The sequence below is a fragment of the Hemicordylus capensis genome, chromosome 2 (genome assembly GCF_027244095.1).
Source record: "Hemicordylus capensis ecotype Gifberg chromosome 2, rHemCap1.1.pri, whole genome shotgun sequence".
Classification (NCBI taxonomy): Eukaryota; Metazoa; Chordata; class Lepidosauria; order Squamata; family Cordylidae; genus Hemicordylus; species Hemicordylus capensis.
The window spans coordinates 95,262,690-95,289,405 of NC_069658.1; the positions used below are offsets into that span (position 1 = coordinate 95,262,690).

The 26,716-nt window shown below is 43.6% G+C and overlaps 1 protein-coding gene across 9 annotated transcripts in view; it reads left to right on the forward strand.

The window, feature by feature from the left end:
* Positions 1-26,716, forward strand: part of FANCC (FA complementation group C) — a 141,623-nt gene that overhangs the window by 23,461 nt on the left and 91,446 nt on the right. For 7 of the 9 annotated variants that reach the window (XM_053301062.1, XM_053301061.1, XM_053301057.1 and 4 more), the window contains exons 2-4: positions 9,338-9,510; positions 19,606-19,690; positions 24,176-24,270. In XM_053301062.1, coding sequence (XP_053157037.1) covers positions 9,346-9,510; positions 19,606-19,690; positions 24,176-24,270 — 345 coding nt within the window. In that variant the 5' untranslated portion in view covers positions 9,338-9,345. Of the gene's footprint in view, positions 1-2,889; positions 3,128-9,337; positions 9,511-19,605; positions 19,691-24,175; positions 24,271-26,716 lie in introns of those variants that run through there. The other 2 variants (XM_053301056.1, XM_053301066.1) reach the window with 1 other exon arrangement.

A 26,716-nucleotide genomic window follows, 5' to 3' on the forward strand; every position in this document is an offset into this window, starting at 1 on the left:
GAAATTCAGCACTTGTCCCCCTTTTAATTGCCTCTTAGGATTTGTTGCCCCCCTGTACTTTTAAAACGTTGCTTAGAAGGGAAAATTTCATCGTGTGTTTTCCCCCTCATAGTGCTGCAGTGATGTAAGAAGTTGCACCTGATACATTTTCCTCTCGTTGGAGGGCTATAGGCCACCTCCAGCCGCAAAGGCAGGATGCCTCTGAGTACCAGTTGCAGGGGAGTAACAGCAGGAGAGTGGGCATGCCTGTGGGGAGTAACAGCAGGAGTTGAAGGCATGCCTCAACTCCTGCCTGTGGCTTCCAGCAGCATCTGGTGGGCCACTGTGTGAAAATGCTGAACTAGATGGGCCTTGGGCCTGATCCAGCAGGGCTATTCTTATGTTTTCTTAACTATTAATGGTATAGGAGACTCTTAGGAAGATCTTTTGCCTAGCTCAGCAGGCAGCATACAGACTGTGAGCAGAGCAGTGTTCTGTCAGCAGAAGTTGCTTCCATTCACAGATGGAGCACCACTCTGCTAAAGGTCTGGATGCCTTCCAGAGTCTTCAGTGCCAAAGTTCTCTTGGCTACTAAGTCCCTTACTGCAAGTAATTCACACTTGCTCCTGTTCCTGGGCCATATGTGAGTATTTCTTCTTAGCCTCGCTTTCTTCTTGACTCCTCATATCAAGGGTCTCAGAATGCATCCCTACAGCTGTTGTTGGACTACAATTCCTATCATCCCCAGTCACAAAGGCCGGTAGCCAAGTATGGGAGTAGCTGGCCAACATCTGTAGAAATCTGCTACTTGAGCCCCTTTCTGTATAAGGTCATGACTACCATGAAGTCACTTTAGGCAGTGAATTCTGGATGGGATGTTTTCCTACCTTAAAGCTTTGTCATTTAAAAATAAAATTACTGTGAACCTCTAGTCCATGGCTGGAAGGAGTCATTGTGACTTCTTCCTTCAGTTGTGGAAATGTGATCAGTGCTCCTCATTACGATTCCATGACCCTGGCACCTCTTGTTTCCTCATTCTTCAGGCCAATGCCTACACTCTTTTTCCTGGGAGTTAATCCATATAAGGCTGAAATCTTATGAAGCTGAATCTTATGAAGTCAGACCATTGTTCCATCTAACTCAGTATTGTGTGCATTGACTGGTAGCAGCTCTCGGGGATTTCAGGCTCAGGTCATCCCCAGTTCTACTTAGAGATGCCAAGGTTTGTACTTGGGACCGTCTGTATGCACAGCATCTGCACTACCACTGAGCTGTGATCCCTCTCCTTCCTTATATCGTGCTCACTGATCTAAAATATGCTAAAAGATCCAGGCAGCATTCATATGCTGCCTTTCTTATAAGCCTTTGATATGGTGAACAGAGACCAATCTCTGCAAGACATTCAAAACTCATTCAGACATTATTAAAAAGGAGACTGTACCAGAGTACAGCTTCATAAGAGCAGCCCTGCTGGATAGAAGGCCCATCTAGTCTAGCATCCTGTTTCACACATTGGCCCACCAGATGTCTCTGAGAAGCCCACAGGCAGGGGGTGAGGGCTCCCCACTCTCTTGCTATTGCTCCCCTGCAACTGGTATTTCATTTTGCCTCTGAGTCTGGAGGTGGCCTGTAGCCATTGATAGAGCTGTCCTCCATGAATCTGTCTAAGCCCCTTTTAAAGCCACCCAAGCTAGTGGCCATCACCACACCCTGTGGCAGAGAATTCCATAGGTTAATTATGCACGGTGTAAAAAAATAATTCCTTTTGTCAGTCCTGAATTTCCTGACCTTCATTTTCTTGAGATGACCCCTGGTTCTAATGTTGTGAGAAAGGAAGAAAAAATTCTCTCTGTCTACTCTTTCTACTCCATGTATTTTTTAATATACCTCTATCATGTCTCCCCGTAGTCACCTCTTTCCCAAACTAAAGAACCCCAGATGCGGTAGTCTTGCCTCATAAGGAAGGTGCTCCCGGCACTGATCATCTTGGTTGCCCTCTTCTGCACCTTTTACAGTTCTACAATGTCCTCCTTAAGATATGGTGACCAGAACTAAACGCAGTATTCCAAATGTGGCCACACCATAAGATTTGTATAAGGGCATTATAACACTAGCATTCTTATTTTCAATCCCCTTCCTAATGATCCCTACTATGGAATTTGACTTTTTCACAGGTACTGCATACTGAGTCGACACTTTCAAGGAGCTGTCCACCATGATCCCAAGATGTCTCTCCTGGTCAGTCACAGACAGCTCAGATCCCATCAGCGTATATGTGAAGCTGGGGTGTTTTTGCCCCAGTATGCATCACTTTTACAATCACTGAATACACACCCATGACTCAGCCCCTCAAGCAGATAATCATGCATGTAGCCAGTGTTCTAAGTTTTTAAATCTGTGTGTGGAATGAGCAGCAGTATCAAGGCAATGTGTTCTCATGTATATTCAGAGTGGGGTCTTCCTGATTCAAGCTGAGTGTATCTGTCTTCATGGCAGAGGATACTGAGCATATACCTCTTCTTGAACCAGGCTTTTTGGGGAAGGAGCCTGAAGAACTGAGTCAGATAGAAGTGACAAGAGATGATGTTCTAAACTGACTGGAAAAACTGAAGACTAGCAAATTGCTAGGGCCAGACAGCATCCATCCAAGAACTCAAATGTGAAATTGCCGATCTCCTTGCAAAAATATATAACTTATCCCGACAATCAGGCGCTGTACCAGAGGACTGGAAAGTAGCAAATGTAACACCAATTTTCAAAAAGGGATCCAGGTGCGATCTGGGAAATTACAGGCCAGTTAGCTTAAAGTTTGTTCCAGGCAAACTGATGGAAAGCATCCTCAAGGAAAAAATTGTAAAGCACATAGAAGAACAGGACCTCCTGGGGGAGAACCAGCATGGCTTCTGCAATGGTAAATCTTGCCTCATGAACCTTTTGGAGTTCTTTGAGAGCATCAACAAGTGTGTGGATAAAGGTGATCCCATTGACATAGTATACCTGGACTTCCAAAAAGCTTTCAACAAAGTTCCTCATCAAAGACTCTTGGGGAAACGTAGCAGTCATGGGATAAGGAGACAATTACATGTGTGGATTGCTAACTGGTTGAAGAACAGGAAACGGAGGTATAAACAGAGTTTTCACAATGGAAGTAAGTAAGAAGTGAGGTCCCCCAGGGATCTGTACTGGGGCTGGTGCTTTTCAATCTATTCATAAATTATCTAGAAGTAGGGGTAAGCAGCGAGGTGGCCAAATTTGCAGATGATGATGATGATTAATTCGATTTCTATACCGCCCTTCCAAAAATGGCTCAGGGTGGTTTACACAGAGAAATAATAAATAAATAAGATGGTTCCCTGTCCCCAAAGAGCTCACATTCTAAAAACAAAAAACAAGATAGACACCAGCAACAGTCACTGAAGGTACTGTGCTCGGGGTGGATAGGGCCAGTTACTCTCCTCCTGCTAAATAAAGAGAATCACCACGGTAAAAGGTGCCTCTTTGCCCAGTTAGCAGGGGCAGATGCCAAACTTTCGGGTACTGAAATCCAAAACGGATTGTGAGTCGTTCCAAAAGGATCTCTCCAAACTGGGTGAGTGGGCGACAAAATGGCAAATACGGTTCTATGCTGGCAAGTGTAAAGTGATGCTCATTGGGACGAAAAACCCCAACTTCAAGTATACACTGATGAGATCTGAGCTGCTGGTGACTGACCAGGAGAGGGACCTTGGGATCGTGGTGGACAGCTTGTTAAAAGTGTCCACTCAATGTGTGGCAGCTGTGAAAAAGGCCAATTCCTTGCTAGGGATCATTAGGAAGGGGATTGAAAATAAAACTGCTAAAATTTTAATGCCCTTATACAGAGCTATGGTGTGGCCACACCTGGAGTACTGCATACAATTCTGGTCACTGCATCTAAAAAAGGACATTTTTGAACTGTAAAGGGTGCAGAAGCAGGCAAGCAAGATGATCAGGGGCCTAAGAGCACCTTTCTTATGAGGCAAGGCTACAACATCTGGGACTAATTAGGTTAGAAATAAGACGACTGCAGGGAGACATGATAGAGGTCTATATAATCATGCATGGTGTAGACAAACTGGATAGAGAGAAATTCTTTTCCCTCTCACATAACACTGGGTCATCCCATGAAATTGATTGCCAGGAAATCTAGGACCAACAAATGGAAGTACTTTTTCACACAACACATAATCAACTTACGGAATTCTCTACCACAAGATGTGACAGCCAACAACCTGGATAGTTTTAAGAGGGGTTTGGTTAACTTCATGGAGGAGAAGTCTATCAACGGCTACTAGTAGGAGGGCTATAGGCCACCTCCAGCCTCAGAGGCAGGAGGGCTCTGAGTACGAGTTGCAGGGGAGTAACAGCAAGAGAGAGGGCATGCCCTTAACTCCTGCCTGTAGGCTCCCAGTAGCATCTGGTGATCCACTGTGTGAAACAGGATGCTAGACTAGATGGGCCATGGGCCTGATCCTGCAGGGCTGCTCTTATGAGTGAGATCTAAAATTAATTTAACAGACATAAAAAACTTGTGTGTGCGTGCATGTGTGCATGCCTTAGAGGGAACACTGCATGCAACACTCTGTGCAGTACACTTGGAAGCACCCTGTCCCCTGCTGACATTCTACCTTTATAACTAGTTTGATAAACCTCCAAAAGCTTACCAGAAGTCCTGCCTGATGCAGTAGTCATTCAGCTGTGCTGCTGCGCCCCACACGCAGCGTTCATCTGAAGATGCAAATGCTGTAAGTGTGGTGGTGGGCACTTATGTGAGTGGAAAACTCAGACACCAGACTCTCTTACTCAGGGAAGCATCTCTTCAGACCAACACTGTAAGTGTGTGGAGTATGCCAGAGCTGAGTGATGGATGCATCGGGCAGAATTTCTGGCAAACTTTCAGAGGCTGGACTCTGGAGCAGCCTCCTTTTTAATAATGTATGAATGAGGCTGTTGTCGCATATTGATATTGATACAGCATTTTTCATCTGGATTCTGTTCTGTTAGGATGGATGGACGGACGTATAAATAGACTGACTCCAGCCATCTTGACTCTTAGCTTATCTCTCTTTTTGCCAAAGGAATATAGATTCTCCTGTCCTTAAGCCATCTGTGAGGCTTTTATTTCTGCAGTCTCCTCCCACACTGCATTTAAATTCACACTTCTGACTTCAACTCCCTTGCTGTCTCTGCCCTCCTTTCCCCCCAAGCTTTGAGCTTTTCTGCCTACTTTTTTTTTTGTATTCCTGCTGCCTATTCTGCCCCCTTCCTTCAGCTCCTCTGCTTCTTGGCTTTCTGTTTCTTGGTTTCTTTGCCTCCCATCAAGAGACCTGCATCATGGATTGCTGTACTTGGAACCACACCTTAAATAGATGTCTTCCAGTCCAAGGGTCTGGAGTTGGTTGTTGACATATGAACTTCAGCAGACAGGAGGTACTTCTATATTGGCTAGGCAATGTCAGAAAGGTAGGCTCCCCATGGCCTCATATGGCTGGCCAATCTAATGGCATCTTGTGGCCTGCCAATCCCGGGGGGCCAGCATTTGTACCTGAAAAAAAGCTCTGAGTTCTGAGCACACACAAGAATGGGTTGCTTTATGTATTTTAAAAACCAATATCTTGCCTTGTATCAAATCCAAGATGGTTTACAAAAATGACCTGAAATCACAATATTAAAATAAATCACAATACTTAACAGAAGACAGCATTAGAGTGACACCAATTAGAGGGCAGGAATCAAAACAAGAAGGTCTTAACAAGATGCTGGAATACTGGTAAGGATGGGGCCAGCCAAATCTCCTAGGAGATTTGAGAAGGCCCCTCTTGTATTGCCTTCAGCTGAGCCTCCAAAGTTGGAGATACATTATTATTATTTATTTGATTTCTATACTGCCCTTCCAAAAATGGCTCAGGGTGGTTTACACAGAGAAACAACAAATAAATAAGATGGATCCCTGTCCCCAAAGGGCTCACAGTCTGAAAAGAAACATAAGATAGACACCAGCAACAGTCACTGGAGGTACTGTGCTGGGGGTGGATAGGGCCAGTTACTCTCCTCCTGCTAAATAAAGAGAATCACTACGTTAAAAGGTGCCTCTTTGCCAAGTTATCAGGGATTAATTTGCAAGAGAGTCTTTCTAAAAGTTCACATGGGAGAAGGCAGTCCTTCAGATAGCCTGACCCCAAGCCATCTAAAGTTTTAAAGGTCAAAACCAGCACTTTCAGTCATACCTGGAAACACACTGGTAGCCAGCACTGTTGGAACAATACAAGTGTGTTATGCTCTGAGTGTCTTGTGTGTGTTGCTTCCTAGGCTAAACAATTAGGATTCTGGTTCAAGATGTTGACAGTTTCATTCTTTTGGAAGTTAGAATATTTATGAATATTCCATGGCATCACAGAAGCTCAGTTAAGAGAATTTTATGTTTGCATATCTCTTAGCGCATTGCACACATAGATTGTTTATATTCATATATTTTTTATTTAGATAAATGAATAAATCTTTGTGTGTTTTAGCAACAGAGGATTACATTGGCTTAATCCTCATTAAGTTTTTTCCTATTGGTGGTGGCTAATAAAATATAGGAACTATAGTTTGTCTTTCTTCAAATCCATAAAACTTTAACTGACAGGAACAACAAAAGTGTAAATTGGCAGGAACAACAAAAGTGTAAATGAGGGCATAGTACATGCAATGAAAACAATATGCCCTTTGCATTTCTTTGATTAATTTTTAATAGACATATTGGAACACTAGTCACCTAGTTGACCTATCTTATTAAAATATTTTCTCCCTTTGGGTAGGGTAGAAATGCATAAAAGATGATAATGTTGTTTGTACTTTTCCCTACTTAAAAAAAATAAGAAATGTACTGTGGTTAAAGTTACGCTGGCTAAAATCAAGATTATCAGTGATGTTGGATTGCTATCTAGTTGTTCTTTTCCAAGGCAAGAAAAAAAATGTTTCCCTCTCCCCTCAACGCATGATAACCAAACACCAAATGTTTTCTTGAAAGTTTCCAGTTTTGTCTTCTTGTCCCGTAACATGGTTGTGATAACTTGAAGAAAAGCTTCTTGCTATCACTGTTTTAGTTCACTGTTACCTTTATGCTATCTGTGCCCCTGTACCTTCTGGTTCTTCAGAAAACTACTGTTTGTGCTCCCATCTTTCCTGTAACTTCCTTTTCCTGTATTGTATCACTTAAGAAATAGTGCTACAATATGTACCCACAGGGTTTCCCCAGTGGGGCAATTTGAGGGGAGGATATTTACATCACGAAATTGGCACTTGGAAAATGGATAACCTGCCCTTTCCCCATGTGCTGTGGACCTGATCTGAATCAGTTTCTTCTCCACCTGCTTCTTAAAAAAAGAAAAGAAAAAGAGGTGAGAGATCTCTACAGGGTGTTCAGGTCTGGCCCTCGTACCTTTCTCTCTTGCTACCTGCAATGTAACTTCAAACTGCTTTTTTTCTGGCACTGCAGAAATTTGTCACATCCTGGCTGATTAAGTATGTCCTAGTTGGTAGAATCCCTGTTAACTGGGCAAAGAGGCACCTTTCAACGTGGTGATTCTCTTTATTTAGCAGGGGGAGAGTAACTGGCCCTATCCACCCCCAGCACAGTACCTCCAGTGACTGTTGCTGGTGTCTATCTTATGTTTCTTTGAGATTGTGAGCTCTTTGGGGACAGGGATCCATCTTATTTATTTATTATTTCTCTGTGTAAGTCACCCTGAGCCATTTTTGGAAGGGCAGTATAGAAATCGAATTAATAATAATAATAGTAACCTCCAACCTTAATGAGACATTAAAGAAACATCTTCCAGGAATTAGTGCCATTTCAGGCATGATGGTTCCTGAAACTTGCGTGCCCTGCCTAACATCTATCTTGATATATGTTCCTCATCTCAAAATCTTTTGGCTGCAAGCCTTGCAGAAGTGAGGATTTTCACTCCAAGATATGATGTTTGTAAAAGACACATTGGTTCTGTTTCTACATACTATGGGCTAAAGGAGCAAGTGAAGCTCAGAATCCCTAACAGTACTTAGCTACCTTTGTAGATCCTCGACTACTTTCTCTGTTTTGGGAAACTTACCCGGGGCATATGCTTTATCTCCTTTCTTTTAATCTTATAGTAGTTGCTTTGCTATGAATGAGTACAGTTGTTAACACATATTTTAGTGGGACTAAACTAGTGGCACACCTGCTGCAGCAGCTGTTATACCACTTTTCAACAACAACAAAACTTCCCAAAGTGCTTTACATTTTTTAAAAAAATATATGGTTTCTTGTCCCAAGAGGGCTCACAGTCTAAAAAGAAATACAAGCTAGGCACCAGCAATAGCCCCTGGAAAGATGCTGTGTTGGTATTATTAGGGGTAGTTGTTCCTTCCCTGCCATATGTGGGAGTTGCACTTGAAAAGGTGCCTCTTGGCCCAGTTTGCAGGGATTCTCATTATTATGCAATATTGCCAGGGTTCATGAATGGCCAATGCTTAGCACTTCCTAGCTCATGTCATAAAAATTTTCTGCAGCGTATTGTGATATTGAGAAACACTGGGATATTAACTAGTGTTGCTAGCATGCTTAGAATCATAACTTGTGGTGACTTTATCACTCCAAAATGACAAGATCAGTTGGTTCTCGAGAAGCATAGAGTTGGCTTGGACTATATCAGAAGAGAGGGAGATAGATTGACAGCTTTTCCAGCTTCATGGAAGTTAAAGGGGATAACCTGCCTTCTCTCTGCATGAAGCATTTATAATTTATGGCTGAATTCTCTTGCTGACGTGGTCATACAGACTGTTCGAATACATATTTTTACATGGAAAGTTGTGATTGATTATATTTTAAAAGATTTCAGATTTGTGAATGCTGGGAACTAGCAGTATTGCTCTTGTTCCAAACATGTGGTTTCTGGGTGAAGTATTGCAGCCCAAGGGTGTCTTTAGTTAAGAAGTAGGATTCTGACTGTGTATTTGTTTCCCACAGGTTACAGATCACATATGCCTGTGTGTGTTTCCTTATCCTAATCATTCATTCATACTAGTACGCTTCTTGCTATTCCTTTAAGAACATAGTAATTTGTGAATACAAATAGTTACACTGCAAGCCCTCAGCTAAGTGGTATATTTTAATATAGTTTGCTGATTTTTGTTCCTCTAGCCTTATTTTTTGACAGAAAAAGCATGCCATATTTAGAAGCTTACCAGAATATCATGCATCTTGCAAACCATGGACGTCTTTAATGTTGCTTCTCTTGTGTTAAATGTTAGCAAAAAATTGGTGGCATTTTTCACAGAGTTTTGTCAGATTAGAATTCTCTCTCTCTCTCTCTTTTAGGTGTCAGCATGGCTGAAGATACTAGAGTTACTAAATTAAGCTTTGAGTTTTGGCTGCACAAGACTCTTGAGTGGGGTCAAATCACCACTTCAGAATCTCAGCAAGATGTCTGCCTTCACTTGCCTGAATTACAGGAATTTCTACTGCAGATTTATGGAGCTTTGAAACATATGGTAAGTGAATTAACTGGAAGAATGAACTGTTTTGAAGACTGTTACAGAAACATTCTGCACCCTACATTTTGACAAGACAGAAAGCTAACAGTAGCAAAGAGCCTTGTAGTATTGACCTAATGTATTGCTGGATCACAGAAGCAAATTGGGGAAACAGCCACAGGTAATGCAAACAGGAATGTGTTTCCTGTGTTCCTGATTTATTGTGAAAGGAGCTTTTTCTTCTTGATTGGTTATGTTCTCACATGAGATTTCCTACCCAACACGGTAACCTTTAAAAAGACTTTAAAATAAACAAGTATTTGATGCTAGTTTTCAGGTCATAAATTGGATTATTTAAAGACCGTTACACAGAAAATTATAACTGATCCCTTAAATCTTAGAGTCTGCTGACGTATTAACCCCACTGCTGTTGCATACAAAGAAATTTCAGGCACTGCTATTGGGTCGCAAGCAAATATTTCTAGTTGTCCAGGGAATTCCAAATCATTTTTAAAAGGTAAATTACAAGCCATTAGGACACTTTGCTATGTTTGTGTGCCCTAAGTTATTGTAATTGTGTTACTGTATTTTAGCATTACAACTTTTGGTCTATATTAGTATAAAAGATGAGTAAAGTGTGTTAAAATTGTGATTGCTGGGAGGGCTACAGAAGAATAATTTCTGCTACTTGTATATTGCTGTATCTCAGTGCAGTGTCATTTTAAAAACCTTCATTTATTAGACAGTAAAGCTACAAAAATGGGGGGGGGAATGGATTGATTGCATAAGAGTGTTTATAAACTGCACCATGTATTACTTTTATAGCAAAGCTGCTTTCCATTTGGCTAAATGTTGTTTAGTTTTTGTAGCTTTGGTGTCTGTTAAATTTCAGGTTGTAACTGACTAAGTATGATGTCATGTAGAATATAGCAGACAGTAACAGAAACTTCAGGACTTCTTTGTGTTAGTTACTACTACTTCATATAATCCATAGGGTGATGTAAGAGCTATGACATTTGGACTAATTTGTTATTTTTATTTATTTGACTTGACCCATTCCATCTTGAAAGCTAGGGAAAACAACAATAGATTAAAACCACATGTTAATTTTGAGGGGATTTCTCTCTCTCTCTCTCTCTCTCTCTCTTTTCATATAACAACTATTAAAATTTTACCCTGTATAGGTGTAATCCTGGTAACAAAAAGTGGGCTAAATAGAAAGGTCTTAACAGCACTTTAAAATGTGCTTCATCTTTGGCAAGAATTCCTTGTTCATCTTGGAAGGGAATTTTACAGTTCTAGGGAAGCTGCTGATATTACTGCTCTTGACCACAGTCAGACCAAACATAGCCCACCAGCCACGTATTATGGCCTCCTAAGGACTTGCAGTCCTCCCTTTCTTGCACTCTCAGCAGGCAGGAAGGAAACTTACCAAGGCCTCACTGGGCTACCGTATATGTCTAGTGGTCTCCATTCTAAATTGATACACCCAGAGGGTGCTTTTGGTCAGACTTTAGGATCTGTTTGAGTGACAGGAGAACTTGTTATTATTGGCAGAGTTGGTCCTAAAGAATCCAGTCCAGGGGCATAGCAAACTTGGAGTGGGCCCAGGGACAAGTAGTGAAGATGGACCCCTGGCCTCCCCCGCCCACTGTCTTCTCCTCCCACCCCCGAGTCTTTGCTGCAGAAGAATTGTAAGGACATGGTGAAAACCCAAACATTCTCTGTATGCCGTTTCTCTTGCTCCTATGCAGGTAATATCACACACTCCTCATTCAGAACAGTGAAGAGCAAGCTGTTGCCCTCCCCTCACTCAGGAGCCCAGGGACATTTGTCCCACTGTCCAGCTTGGAGGAGAGCTGGGCCTTGTGTTTACTCTTAGCGACCACATAGATAGATTCTCTCCAGGATAATCTGTCTTCAACTTGGCCTTTAAGATCTTGCAGTGGTGCATGCATTACTCTTGTAATTGAGTCCATCTACCTTGCTGCTGGTTGTCCTCCAACTGAAGGAAAGTTGTTACTTCAACTTTCTCCAGCATTATGGACTTCTCAAGGGAGCTGGATCTTCGCATAATGTGTCCAAAGTATGATAGTTTGAGCCTGGTCATTTGTGCCTCAAGTGAAAATTCTGATTGATTTGTTCTATGATCCATTTGTTTATTTTCCTGGCTGTCCAAGGTATCCTCAAAAGTTCAAAACGGTCAATGCTTTTTCTATCTTGCTTCGTCCAGTTTTCGTATCCATAGAGTGTCATGGGGAAAACCATTGTCCAAATGAGTTTAATCTTTGTAGGTGTAGATATGTCAGGGCATCTAAATATCCTTTCCAAGGCCTTCATTGCAACCCTACCAAGTGCTAGTCTGTGACGCATTTCTTGACTGCTGGATCCTTTACTGTTGATAGTCGATCCTAAAAGGCAGAAGCTATCTACCACTTCAATGTCTTCATTGTCAATTCTAAGGCTGGTTGCTAATGACTTATTGTCATTAGTTTAGTCTTCTTTACATTTAATTGTAGTCCCATTTTTTCACTGCGCTTCTTGACTTTCATTACTAGAATTTGCAGATCATCCGCATTCTCAGCTATCAGAGTGGTATCATTGATATTTCTTCCTCCAACTTTAAAACCACGCTCATTTTCTTCCAATTCAGCTTCTCTCAGTATATGTTCAGCATATAAATTGAATAAAGCAGGATAAAGTATACAGCCTTGTCTTACTCTTTTGCTGATCTGGAACCAGTCTGTTTCACCATGTTCCGTCTGGACTGTGGCTTCCTCTCCTGTGTATAGGTTTCTTTTGATATGTGTCGAGCTTTCCCATATTCATGCTTCTTGCCTTGTAGGCCTTGTGGTAGTAAGCATGAATTGTCCCCTTTGCTAAGCAGGGTCCACCCTGGTTTGCATTGGGAGACTACATGTGTGCACATGAGGATGGGGCCGTTCTTGTAAGAGTGTCTGCATGCTTGCATGCAGAAGGTTCCAAGTTCCCTCCCTGGCATCTCCAGATAGGGCCGAGAGAGGCTCCTGCCTGTAGCCTTGGAGAAGCTGTTGCCAGTCTGTATAGACAATACTGAGTTAGATGGACCAATGGTCTGACTTGATATAAGGCAGCTTCCTATGTTACTTGTTATACTAATTATAGTTAAGCCCCTGAGCCATACAGTCATAAGTTGTAACTGTAAGCAACTGTATTTTAAGCTTACATAAAATAAGAAGAAAGAAACTTAGGAAAAACTGATCATGCTGGATGAGAAAGCTCAGCTACATGTACTTAGGATGGAGAGAAACAAGTCGATGTGTACATGCTGGTATGCAGAAATCTATTAACATTTCAGTTCATAACATACTCTCTCCAGGAATTACATGCAAATGTTAACCCTTTGCTTTCTGACTAGAAATAACCCAACTGCTATTACAATTCCAACAGTTACCACAAGTGTCAACTATCCTAGTCTACAATTATGTATTTGCTTGAGTTTGATTGATTGATTGATTGATTGATTGATTTTATTGTTGCATTTATATACCGCCTTTCATTAAAAGACAACCCCAAGGCAGTTTACAAAAGTTAAAACATACAATAAAAAGACAAAAATATTAAGCTAAAAAATATATAAACAAACCAAATTTAAAATCTATAAAATACAAGCATCCTCTATAATAAAAGGCTTAGGTGTGATCCCGTGTCTCTGCACTAGTCATGTGCACGGACCGGTTCGGAGGCCATTCTAAAGGCCTCCAGACCGGTCCGGGCACGGGGTGGTTTTGGTTCGGGTGGGGGTTTCCACACAAAACAGGGGGGGCTTTACTCACCCCTTCCATTAAACTGCCGTATTTTTTCTAGTAATCTGGCGGCAGGGTGCCGCCCGCTTCAATCTCCTCTCGGTGGTCCTCTTATCCATAATCGGGGCGGCAGGATCGCTCCCAGTCCCTGCCGCCCCTTCAAGCTGTCCCCCTCGGCTGGCGGCCGCCCCCTGAAGCTTCCCAGAGGTCCCCCGCCGCCCCCTTCTTTCAAAATCTGCCCCCATTATAAAGAGGACGGCAGGAGAACTCCCTGCCGTCCCCTTCCCCCTTGCCGGCTAGGCTGCAAATGGCTTCTAGGAAGCCTTTCGCGCGCCTGCGCGAAAGGCTTCCTAGAAGCCATTTGCAGCCTAGCCGGCAAGGCAAGCAGACGGCAGGGAGTTCTCCCGCCGCCCGCTCGCTAAAGTAAAGTAAGCGCTTACTTTACTTTAGCGAGCGGGCGGCAGGAGAACTCCCTGTTGTCTGCTTGCCTTGCCGGCTAGGCTGCAAATGGCTTCTAGGAAGCCTTTCGCGCAGGCGCGCGAAAGGCTTCCTAGAAGCCATTTGCAGCCTAGCCGGCAAGGGGGAAGGGGACGGCAGGGAGTTCTCCTGCCGTCCTCTTTATAATGGGGGCAGATTTTGAAAGAAGGGGGCGGCGGGGGACCTCTGGGAAGCTTCAGGGGGCGGCCGCCAGCCGAGGGGGACAGCTTGAAGGGGCGGCAGGGACTGGGAGCGATCCTGCCGCCCCGATTATGGATAAGAGGACCACCGAGAGGAGATTGAAGCGGGCGGTACCCTGCCGCCAGATTACTAGAAAAAATACGGCAGTTTAATGGAAGGGGTGAGTAAAGCCCCCCCTGTTTTGTGTGGAACCCCCCACCCCAGTGCCGGACTGCAGCTCCGCGGTTCCGTGCACACCCCTACTCTGCACCCGTGTCTTTCTCGGCCGTTCTGGGCATGTGCGGAGCGAGAAAGATCCGGCCGCAGAGACACGGCGGCCATGTTGGAGGAGGAGAAGCGGCAGCCGAGGAGAAGCGGCCGCTGCGAAGCCAGGCAGGGGGAAGAGGCGGCGGGAGAGGCTGGCTGAGGCGCGGCCGAGGCGGCGGCGGAGCCGTGGTTGAGGCCTGGCCACGCCGCCGAAGCCAGGTGGGGGGAAGAGGCAGTGGGGGAAGCCGGCCGAGGCGGCGGCTGAGGCCTGGTGGCGCCGCCGAAGCCGGGCGGGGGGAAGAGGAAGCCCCCACCAGAGGCAGTGGAAGAAGCCGGGCGAGGCGGCGTCAGAGCCACTGCCGACGGACAGGGTGAGGAGGCGGCGGGGGAAGCCAGAAAGGGGAGGCCGGCGGGCCGGGGGAGACCAGCCACGGCATGGAGGCTGGCGGCGGCGGGAGGGGAAATGGCGGCGGGGGGCCCGGAGCGCACAACTCTCCTAGCGCCCGTTAATTTAACGGGCCTAAAATAACTAGTAAAAACAATACAACAGGTAAAAACACACAAAAGCAGCAGTAAAAATGATTATGTAAAAGCCTGGATAAAAAGCCAAGTTTTAACAAGCTTTCTTAAAGCCGTGATGGAGTCAGAGGAGTGAATGGCCACTGGGAAAGCATTCCAAAGTCTGGGGGCAGCAACAGAGAAGGCCCTGTCCCGAGTGCATGACAGCTGGGCCTCTCTCATTGTTGGCACCCGGAGCAGGGCCCCCTCAGATGTCCTCGTCAAGCGGGCAGCAACCCTTGGGAGCAGGCGGTCCCTCAAATACCCCGGGCCCAAACCGTTAAGGGCTTTAAAGGTTAAAACCAACACCTTGAATTGGACCCGGAAACGAACCGGCAGCCGGTGTGACTCTTTCAGAATGGGCGTGATGTGCTCTCAACGGGCAGCTCTGGATAAAACCGTAGCTGCCGCGTTTTGTACTAGCTGCAGTTTCCGGATATTCTTCAAGGGTAGCCCCACGTAGAGCGCGTTACAGTAATCCAGCCGCGACGTGATTAAGGCATGGGTAACCGTGGCCAAATCTGCCTTCTCGAGAAAAGTGGCGCACTAGCTGGCGTACTAGCCGAAGCCGTGCAAAGGCACTCCTGGCCACCGCCTCCACCTGAGCTTTCAAAAGCAGAGCCAGGTCCAGTAGTACCCCCAAGCTGCATACTTGCTCCTTCAAGGGGAGTGCAACCCCATCCAGAACCGGTAAAATCTCCTCATCCCGATTGGCTCTCCTACTGACCAACAGTACCTCCATCTTGTCTGGATTCAATTTCAGTTTATTAGCCCACATCCAACTCATCACGGCCTCCAGCCCCTGATTCAGGACATCCACCACCTCCCTAGGATCAGATGACAAGGAGAGATAGAGCTGAGTGTCATCCGCATATTGCTGACAACTCAGTCCAAGTCCCCGGATGACCTCTCCCAGCGGCTTCATGTAGATGTTAAACAGCATGGGGGACAAGACCGATCCCTGCAGGACCCCACAGGCCAATGGCCATGGGGCCGAGCAGTAGTCCCCCAGCACCACCTTCTGGACCCTCCCCCCAAGAAAGGACCGGAACCACTGCAACACAATGCCTCCGATTCCCATACTCAAGAGGCAGCCCAGAAGGATACCATGGTCGATGGTATCGAACGCCGCCGAGAGGTCCAGCAGAACCAACAGGGACGCACTCCTCCTGTCTAGGTCCCGGCGTAGGTCATCCACTAGAGCGACCAAAACAGTCTCAGTCCCATACCTGGGGCGGAAGCCAGATTGAAAAGGGTCCAGAGTTGGTGGAATTAGTTCCGAAACCAAATTTGCAAGGGCGCAATAACAAGGGATTGCAGTCTGGACACAGGCAAATATCAGTATTAGGATATCCTTAGAGAACAACAGACTTGGGAACTAGGCTTGTAAACATGAACATGAAGTTTATTGAAGTAACAGAAGCACACTGCAGAATAGGAGTACTTGGCAGCTAGTGCCAAGGATACATTAGAAGGACAAACATGCAAAGTACTAAACCAAAAGGGAGGGGAGCAGTTATGTATTCAAGCTAGAGGAATAAGGATGGTTTTAAGAGGGGTTTGGAAAACTTCATGGAGGAGAAGTCTATCCATGGCTACAGCTGGAGGGCTATAGACCACCTCCAGCCTCAAAGGCAGGATGCCTCTGAGGACCAGTACTAAAGGTTCCCTCTTCAGGTGTTTCTGGTGGAGAGCAAGGGCAGGTGGTGGGGTGCAGGTGCAGCACTCAAAATGGCAGTTCTGTGTGAACTTGTAACAATCTAGGGTGTGTGTGTGTGTGTGTGTGTGCGCGCGCTGGGATGCCCAGAAAGTCATGTACAGGTGTTAAAATAAATGAATACAGCATCTTATTTTTTCAATGTAAACTGCTTTGAGAACTTTAGTTGAAAAGCAGTATATACATATTCATAGGAGGAGGAGGAGTTTATGCCATGGCAAGCCTTTGGTGGGAAGAACTAGCTTCAAAAGGTTTCTCTCTGGGTTTTCCACTCAGGAACTCGTGGGCTTCCCAGCTAGACAAAGCACAAGATAAATCTCATGGAAGGCCATTACTGACTCTGGTAGCTGAGAGTGGCTGAGGCAAGTACACAAGTGTCACACTCAGGGTGTGTTCAGAGCTGGTGATTCTCGCAATTCTGGATCCTGTGATCTAGGGTTCCAACAAAGGCTTGACAGCCTAATGTCTTCAGTTCAGAGGGGAAAGGGTTAAGAGAAAAGCTGGCTACTGGCATGGCAAAGTTCTGGGATGGCAGTCAGCAGCGTGGACCACTAAACTCCCATAGACCAGCCAGCTTAGCCATGTCCTAGCCAGAGTTTCAAAAACTGACCAAAGTGGGGCTGAATTTTAGTATAGAATGTTGGACTTTTTGCAAATCTAGGCAGGGCAAACTTGGTGGTTCAGCCCCCTGCTCCAAGTGAGAGGGGCAGGAAAAGGTGTGAACCCTGGTACCCGTTCAGTTGATGGCCAGAGCAATAGGGTGCTGTTGTCCCCAATTTGTGAGTTCCTTAGGTTAGTTGTACTTGAAACTTCTTTTGAATGGATCTCTCATGGTGTTGAGTAGGAACATAGGAAACGATCACATACCAAGTCAGAGCATTGGTCCATCCAGCTCAGTACTGCCTACTCTACAGTGATTGGCACTGGTTCTCCCAGGTTTCAGACAGGAGTCTTTCCCAGCCCTACCTGGAGATGGCATGGATGGAACCTGGGACCTTCTGCATGCAAAGCAGGTGCTCTACCACAGAACTCATCCTCCGTCTCCATTCTCTTTCATTCCTAGCTGTATTTTCATCTAGTTAGCTCCTACTGCCCATATATGGCAGCATCTGGTTCTTGGGTGTTAAATGCCAAATTATCCTGCTGACCATGCTCCTGTAACAAGCCTCTGGTTCCTGATGGAGATAGAGGAGCGGGGTAGGAAGCAGGCTATCTGCTAACAAACTGCTTTCACACACTTGCTAATCTCAAGTCACATGATGTTTTATTGCTTTGGACCTTATCTGCACTATTTCTGCCTGCTTCATTTTCTTCTGGCCGTGCCCCTGCAAGGAAGAATACTGAAGTAACAAATCCTTGTCCAGCAGTGCTTGAATGGGGAAAGCACTACATGGGGGAAATTTGATCACAGCTGTGATTTCTTTATGATGACAGCAAATATTTATATACTGCTTTTCAACAAAAGTTTCCAAAATGCTTTACATAGATATTAAATAAATAAAATAAAATGTCTCCCTGTCCCCAAAGCTCTCACAATCTGAAAAAGAAACATCAGACACCACCAACAGCCACTGGAGGGATGCTGTGCTGGGGATGGATAGGGCCAGTTGCCCTCCTCCTGCTAAATAAAGAGAATCACCACTTTTAAAAGGTGCTTCTTTGCTTAGTTAGCAGGGGACACTCTCACCTTAGTATGTGATGAGAGATTACTTACCTTGAGTTTACGGTCTGTGGACTGCACAGAGCAAAGAGGCACCTTTTTAAAAGCAGTGATTCTCTTATATTTAGCAGGGAGAGAACAACTGTTCCTATCCAACACCAGCACTACATCCCTCCAGTGGTTATTGCTGGTGTCTTTTTAGATTGTGAGCCCTTTTGGGACAGGGGATTGGTTTTATTTATTATTTAGTTTTCTGTGTAAACAGCTTTGAGAACTTTTGTTGAAAAACAGCATGTAGGACATAGGAAGCTGCCTTAGACCAAGTCAGACCACTGGTCCATCTAACTCAATATTGTCTACTCTGACTGGCAGCAGCTATTCTGGGCTTCACGACAAGGTATTTTTTCAGACCTACCTGGAGATGCCAGGGATTGAACAGGGACCTTCTGCATGGTAAGAAGATGCGCTGCCACTTAGGGATGTGCACGAAACCAGTTTGGCTGGTTTGGTTAAAATTCGAACTGACCATCCCGGTACGATTCAGTGTCCGGCTGAACTAGGTGTGGTCTGACCACTGAACTGGTCCGAACCAGTTCAGGGGATATACTTGTAAAGGAGTAACTGGCGAGAATTCCCCTTTACAAGTAAAGGGGCACTCCCGAGTGGCAGCAGTGGGAGCGGGGAGTTGCTTACCTTGGCTGCTTACCACCACTCACCCTCCCAGCATGGCAAGCACACTCCCCTCTCCTTTTCTGAGCAACTGGCAGCTCCTCCCCCCCCATCACTGCTGCCTTGGGAATGCCCCTTACCATCCTGAACCAGTTCACCTGGATCGGGCCCAGTTTGGTCAGTGATTGAACCTTCAAACTAGCCCCGGTTTGAGGCGAACCGGTTCGGGATGAACTGTTTGTGTACACCCCTACTGCCACTGAGCTATGATCCCATTTGTAGTAGAAGTAGAAGCAGTTGCACTTGTTCAAGAAGGTAGTTGTAATCTTATACTACAGCCTGCTTAGTCATGATCCTGTCCTTCAATCTGTGCATTGACCTTTTGCATTTTTATGGAGCTCATGATCATTTTGTTTCCATGTTATCTGGAAGTGTCTTTATGCAGTGATACAGTATTTGCACTTAACATTCATATTTCACCTAGCATTTAGCATTGATTATGTACATGGAGTGAGATTGATCTTATGGTGCTCATATGGAATGTCCATCTCTTTCTTCTCTGCCCACTTCTGACCTTCCTCTGTGCAGGTACACTGGTACAGCTGAAAGGCATAAATGTGTTACAGTGGTGCAGCACAGGATTCATGTAACAATGTGAGAACACAATACAGGGGCTAGCTGTGTTACTGGCTATTAACTTTGTCTTTGATGTTATGTGTGTTTTGTCCATTATCCTCATTGAAATCATTTGATATGCTGACACACACATTTTTGAAGCTGAGTATTTTCTTTAATTGTAGAACTGCACTGCTGCAGTCCAAAGATTCCCATTAATTGGCCAATTATTAGGAAGACTTTGTTGGAATCCTTTTGTCATTGGATATGGTAAGTATTTTGAAACTAGATTTGTGAATAACTGTTTTCATTGTTGGAGCTTGTACAGTACCCACTAAAACAATAACTTAAAATGTTTAATACATTATAGCCTGATCCACCTAAAGTTAGATATTGATCCCACTGGAATCAACAGGCAGCAATCCAGACTAATGCTAGCCTTGTGTAAGGATGATATGATCTAGAGATGTTGAAAATGTAGTTTGAAAGAAATGAAAAAGAGCCTGGAATGGGGAGGTGGCGGAGGGGAGAGCATGAAATATTTGCAGGACCAGATATTAAAAACCAGCAATATGGGTCATTAACACTTTGCTCTAAATTAAATTCACAATTGGCTTGAATAGACCTGACTGTTGATGTATCTATGAGCCTGCCCAACCATTAAGATCACTTTCAAAGACTGAGCTCAGAAAGTCCACACCTACTGAGGTGCAGAGAATGGCAACACAGAACAGTGGGTTCTCAATTGTGTCACCTTGCCTTTGAAACTCCTTATTGGTTTTGTTGTGTCCAGTGCCACTCTCACTGCTTTTTGACAGTGAAGTAATAGCTGTTATCTTTTAGGCAAAAGCATAAAGCTTTTAAAAAATTCTCTCCGCTCCTAATAGAATCTGAGTTTTTCTTGGTGCTGCTGAATGAATGTGTTTTATTATTTTTATTTTATTTTTAATTTTGTTATTAAATTCTGCAAAGTATATGTTCTCTCTTTTTCCTGGCATGGGGTTTGGTTCTGGGGTGAGGTCCAGGCTTCCCTCCCACAAAACTAATATTTTTGGGCATGCCTTATAGTTCTTCCCAGCACCCTTAAATGCCCTCCCCTCCCTGTAATGAGAGCGTGTGGAGGCTCTGGCCCTATCTATCCACATGCTCTGTTATCGGTTAGCAATATAATGATAAATTATGATGAATTCTAGTTTAATGATTTGACTCTTATGGGTAGTAACATTAGATAAATATTGAAGGATATATTGCACATTAATTTTAGTCAGTGTTTGAAAATGTTTTGTTAGTACTGTGTAGTATTCAGGGTTGTGAGGGGGCTAGTAGGGCCCCCTACTCCCCTGAATCCGAATTTGGAACCATCAGTTGCCCACTGTGATGCTTTTAATGATTTTTTTGTGGACAAAGTCTCTCGTATTCGGGTCAATCTAGATCTAGATTCAGACTCCACAGTTATCGCGGTATCAGATGCAAGGTATCCAGCAACTCCTCTTGTGTGGTTAGACTGGATCAATTTCAGTTTGTGACTCCTGAGGATGTGGACAAGCTGCTCGGAACGGTGTGTCCTACCACCTGTCTGCTTGGTCCTTGCCCGACGTGGCTTATACTATCTGGCAAGGGGGTTGTTGTGGAGAGCCTGGTGGCATTTATAAATACTTCTCTGAGGGAGGGCAGGATGCCTCCTTGTTTAAAGGAGGCAGTTATTAGACCTATTCTTAAGAAGCCTGCCTTAGGCCTGTAGCTATTAAACTCTGAGGGGTCCATCTCCAACCTCCCATGGTTGGGCAAGGTGATTGAGAGGGTGGTGGCCTCCCAGCTCCAGGCGGTATTGGAGGAAACTGACTATCTAGAACCATTTCAAACTGGTTTTTGGGCGGGCTATGGGGTGGAGACTGCCTTGGTCGGCCTGATGGATGATCTCCAATTGGCAATGGACAGAGGAAGTGTGACTCTGTTGGTCCTTTTGGATCTCTCGGCGGCTTTCGATACTATCGACCATAGTATCCTTCTGGAACGTCTGAGAGTGTTGGGGGTGGGAGGCACTGCTTTGTAGTGGTTCCGCTCCTACCTTTCTGGCAGATTCCAGATGGTGTTGCTTGGAGACTGCTGCTCTTCAAAATCTGAGCTTTTATATGGGGTCCCACAGGGCTCCATACTGTCTCCAATGCTTTTTAATATCTACATGAAACCATTGGGAGAGATCATCAGGAGATTTGGTGCTGGGTGTTATCAGTATGCTGATGACACCCAAATCTATTTCTCCATGTCAACTTCATCAGGAGAAGGCATATCCTCCCTGAATGCCTGCCTGGAGACAGTGATTGGCTGGAATGAGGGATAACAAACTGAGATTGAATCCAGACAAGACGGAGGTACTCATTGTGCGCGGTCGTCACTCGGGAAGCGATATTGATCTACCTGTTCTAGATGGGGTCACACTTCCTCAGAAGGAACAGGTACGCAGTCTGGGAGTGCTTCTGGATCCATACCTCTCCCTGGTTTCCCAGGTTGAGGCAGTGGCCAGAAGCGCTTTCTATCAGCTTCGGTTGATACGCCAGCTGTGTCCGTTTCTTGAAGTTCATGATCTCAAAACAGTAGTATACTTGCTGGTAACCTCCAGACTTGATTACTGCAATGCGCTCTATGTGGGGCTGCCTTTGTACGTAGTCCGGAAACTACAATTAGTACAAAATTCGGCAGCCAGGTTGGTCTCCGGGTCATCTCGAAGAGACCATATTACTCCTATATTACAGGAATTGCACTGGCTGCCGATAGGTTTCCGGGCAAAATACAAAGTGCTGGTTATAACCTATAAAGCCCTAAACAGCTTAGGCCCACGGTATTTAAGAGAGCGTCTTCTTCTGCATGATCCCCATCGTCTACTACGTTCATCAGGGGAGGCTCGTCTGTGGCTACCTTCATGTCGTTTGGTGGCCACCCAGGGATGGGCCTTCTCTGTTGTTGCCCCAAGACTTTGGAACGCACTTCCCGTGGGAATAAGAGTCTCCCCATCTCTAGTGGCTTTTAAAAGGGGTCTAAAGACTTATCTTTTAATCCAAGCTTTTTAGCTTTTTAACTTTTAGTATTTGTTTGTTGTGAACCGCCCTGAGACCTTGGGTTAGGGCGGTATAAAAATGTGCTAAATAAATAAATAAAATAAATAGTAGTACAAGAAACTACTGAGTTGTGGAAAAAACTCAGTCCTCAGAGAAATGAATAGTTGTATTGTTTCTGAATACAATATGGCCATACTTTTCAGAGTGGGAGAGTGTGTGAAAATTGAATAAAATGAAGTGAAACCAAAGAAATAAGAATTATAGATGGACATAATAGGCTACTAGGAGAGAGCTGGGGTATTGTAATGCCTGAGAATGTGAGCTGGGAAGTTTCTAGCTGAGATTTCACTGCAACCACAAACATGTTAGGTGACCCTTTGCCTGTGGTGTGGGGAATAAACTGGTTCCCTTACAAAGCTGCTGAAACTATTACTGAGGTGATGCATGTGAAATACTTTGAATGCATGATATGTGCTAAGATTGGAAGTGCTAAGTATTTTTAGAAGAACATGTAATCTTATCTGGATACTGTTTTCTTTTGCAGGGTGTGTTTTCAATTGCTTCTAATAATGAAAAATTATTTAAAAATTGTCCCTTCTAACATGTCCGTGGTGCAGCAAGATTGCTTTCTAGTGGAAAGCTGGTGCCACCAGTTTGTGTCTCACTGTCTCCTTATTTTAAAGACAGTCTGTAAGAGCCTTAAGATAGGATTCAGGATCTGCATAACGCCTCCTAGGCTTCTTCTTAAGATGGCTAGAAACTGCAGACTCTGGACTTTAGTATCAAGCCTAGCTTTGTATCTCCCCCTGCTCTTGTGTTTTGTTTTGTTTTTTTTGCTTGATATCTAGTCTGATGAAGAGTTCTGGAGAACCTGAAAGCTTGCCCTTTACTTTATGATGTTTTGGTTGATGACCCTACTTTGAATTTGGTAGACGAGGTTGGTTTTTGATGGAATATAACTGTTTTCATTGTAGACTTAAATTTATCAATAATTCTTAAAAGTTAAGGAAACTGCAAAGATTTCCTTATCAAATGCTATACCGCTTTTCTATTAAAAATGTACAAAGCTATGTGCTATAAATATAAAAGTAATGAAATACAAGCAGCAATGATTTGTGTGTGATTAATGAAAATCTCATTTAAAAAATAAGTAATCCTAAATAGCTTCTACAGAGCCTACTTTCCCCTTCTTTCAACAGGAAAGTTGAATTGTTGGAGAATAAAGAATGAGGGTGTGCTTATGTGTGAGTGGCTGTCATCTTGTTTCAAGGTGGTAGATTGTATAGAACTGGCTCCTAGGACTCTTTCCCGTGCTGTAAAAATTTGATTTGTATCATTCTGTAAACACATATGTTCTAAAGGGGCATTGCTTATAATTTGAGTGGGCACCATCTTGTTTTCATGATGGTGGATCACAATAAAACTGTCCCCTTCAGGATCTCCTAGTCCTAAGAGCTCATCTCATGTACTTTTAAATAGGCTTGTACTGGACTGGAAACACAAAAATTATTAGGGGAACACACACACAGGTGTGGTGATCACATAAGCCTTCATTCCTCCAGAAAGTAGGCTAAAAAGTTTAGGATAAAGCCTGACTTTGGTCCTTGAGCTTTTGTTTAACATGGACAGAAGATTGCTCTTATGTTTATCCCTCTGCTTTGATTTTTTAAAATAATATTATTTGCTTTTCTATCTGTAGATGAATGCCAGAAGATTCTAATGTGGTGCTTATGTTGTCTGTACAGTGGTGAACCACAGAACCCTGTGGAATCGAAGGCCAACAGCTGGATACAAGTAAGCAAATGAATCCTCCCCCTGACTGCTTTAAATTAACTTGATTATTTAAAGGTGCAGAATCTACAGCATAGAGACAGTGTGTCATTTTTAGAAACCACTCCAGAGACATCCTACATTCACATTGTGTTGAAATATGTTCCACTTTAATTAAAATGCAATCTGTGCTGTCTCTCATTTTGAACATTAAAAAGATGTGGTGTTTAAACTGAAGTAATTTTAATGCTTCTGCAGTGGAGCCTAAATGCTGGCAACTTCAAGTGAAGAACAAAGTCCACAAATCATCAAGCAAAAGAGCACTATAAAAGCAAACTTTCAATTAGAGAAAAATAATGTAATCTGGAGAGACGCCATTGTTTGTTTTGAAAACAATTTATATATACTCTATAATTTTGCTCTTTTGTTTTTTGTTTAATGTTTCTAGCTTTGGGAGAAACTAATTGCATCCAAGTCTTATTTAGAGATGGAGAAAGAAAATATTTGTGTACAGCTTTAAAAAATTGAGTTAGCTCTAAGTCAAATGAATCCACAGTTGCTCTCACAGTTCAGGAGTCTTTAATATAGATCGTTATGGGTGTTTGTTTTTAACAAAATCTTATCCATTCACTCCTTACTCTAACAAAATACTAAAGCTCATGCATAGTACCATTGTCATTCTGATTTTGCAGACGAAATAATTCTTTATAATTACCTTTTCTTGTAACAGATTCCTATATTCAGGAATAGGTATTGAGAAAAGGGAAGACAGAAATCTTAGCTGTGCTGAAGAGTTCCTGTTAGATACTTGGAGATATATATTATATATATTAAGTATCTATCTTAATTTCAGTGGTACTGTGGTGTAAAAATGTACACACAATTGAACTATTTACTTTTTAAATTGGTCTGAGTTTTAACTAATGAAGATCTGTAGGTATTTTCAAGAGTACTTTTACATTTGTGCTATTTGTAGTAGTACAGCTTGGGGGTCCTAGAACAGACAATAACTTCAGTATCAGACATGTGGGGAATCTTCTCATGTTGTCTTGGGTGTTTACTGGGAATACTACAAGTTGGTACTCTCTATTTTCCGGCATTGAACTCTCTTTTTCCTTAATATATTTGTTGTCAACTTGTATGTGTGTGTTAAGAAATGTTCTAAAAATCCTTGGTGGCATCTCTTCTGTTTTGTCACTGAATTGGATTGATCAGACCTGGGGAGTTAACATTTCTTGACTAGGAACACATAGAGGGTTTATTCTGGACGTAGGGGTTAGGACACACTTTGCAGGTCTATACTTCTGGGAATTCAGGTAATTGCCTCCTTACTGCTACGTGTTGCCTGAGTCTTCAGAACTTATAACTGAAGGAGTCCCAGGCTGTGCTCCATAGAGATTCAATTGTGACTCTTACTAGCTCCTTCTGCTTCCCTCCACATCCTCTGGGCAGATTTTTGAGTGTTATGAAACAGCTGCTAGAAATATGGATCCTTGTCTCCTCCACTTCCTCCCACAACTCAGAATGGGAAGGTGGAAGGTATATCTACTATTTTCACCTCTTTCCGGTGGTCTCTGTGAGTTCCAGGATGATGATAGCTTATTACATCATGTGTGCTATGGTGTTCTGAGGCTTATATTGTGTTATGCAGTCCACTAAAGTCTTGGAGGCAATCAAACTTCTGGCAGCTATGCCATCATGAAAATATCTGAAAGTGGGTAAACATTTAATAAATGGAAATAGGTATGAACATGTAGAGCGCTTCAACAAAATACTCAAGTGGGCAACTACAACATAATGTGTTAATACAAAAGTAGCAAAATGTCCTTTTCTTCCGGCTCAAACAGAATGTAGCAGCAAATATAGGATTTCTTAATTTCTAATATTGAAATGAGTTACTCCAGTGTTCTTGTCCCTCTGTCCACAGCAATCTGTAAAGTCCTGGATACTCACAGGGCTGTTATTAAGGCTTTTAAAATACTATTTCTTTCAAGATACACATTTCATATACTTCTGCATACCTAGGGAAGCCTGCAAGTTTGTAGAAACCACTATCTTATTTTAGGTGACTCTGTTTTGGCTATCAAACTGATAGGTACTTACTCGTGAGTTCACTGGTTGACAGTCTAACAAAGTGGGCACATTAAGAGTCCTTGTGGAGATGTGACAAAGGCCTGCATGCAACTTTCCAGTCCTCCTCTGTTTTCGCTGCACTTCTGCAGCACAAGCAGACCTGAGAAGCTTTGCTCTCTGATGTAACAGTGCGCACAGAGGAGGACTAGGGGAATTGCATGCAGGATCCTGTCACATCCCTGCAGAGCTTCCTAATGTGCACAGTTTCTTAGTTAGGATGTCGGCTGCTGTTTGTTTGTTTGTTGTTTATTTATTTATTTATTTGATTTCTATACCGCCCTTCCAAAAATGGCTCAGGGCGGTTTACATTAAAACAAAACAATTAAAATCAATTAAC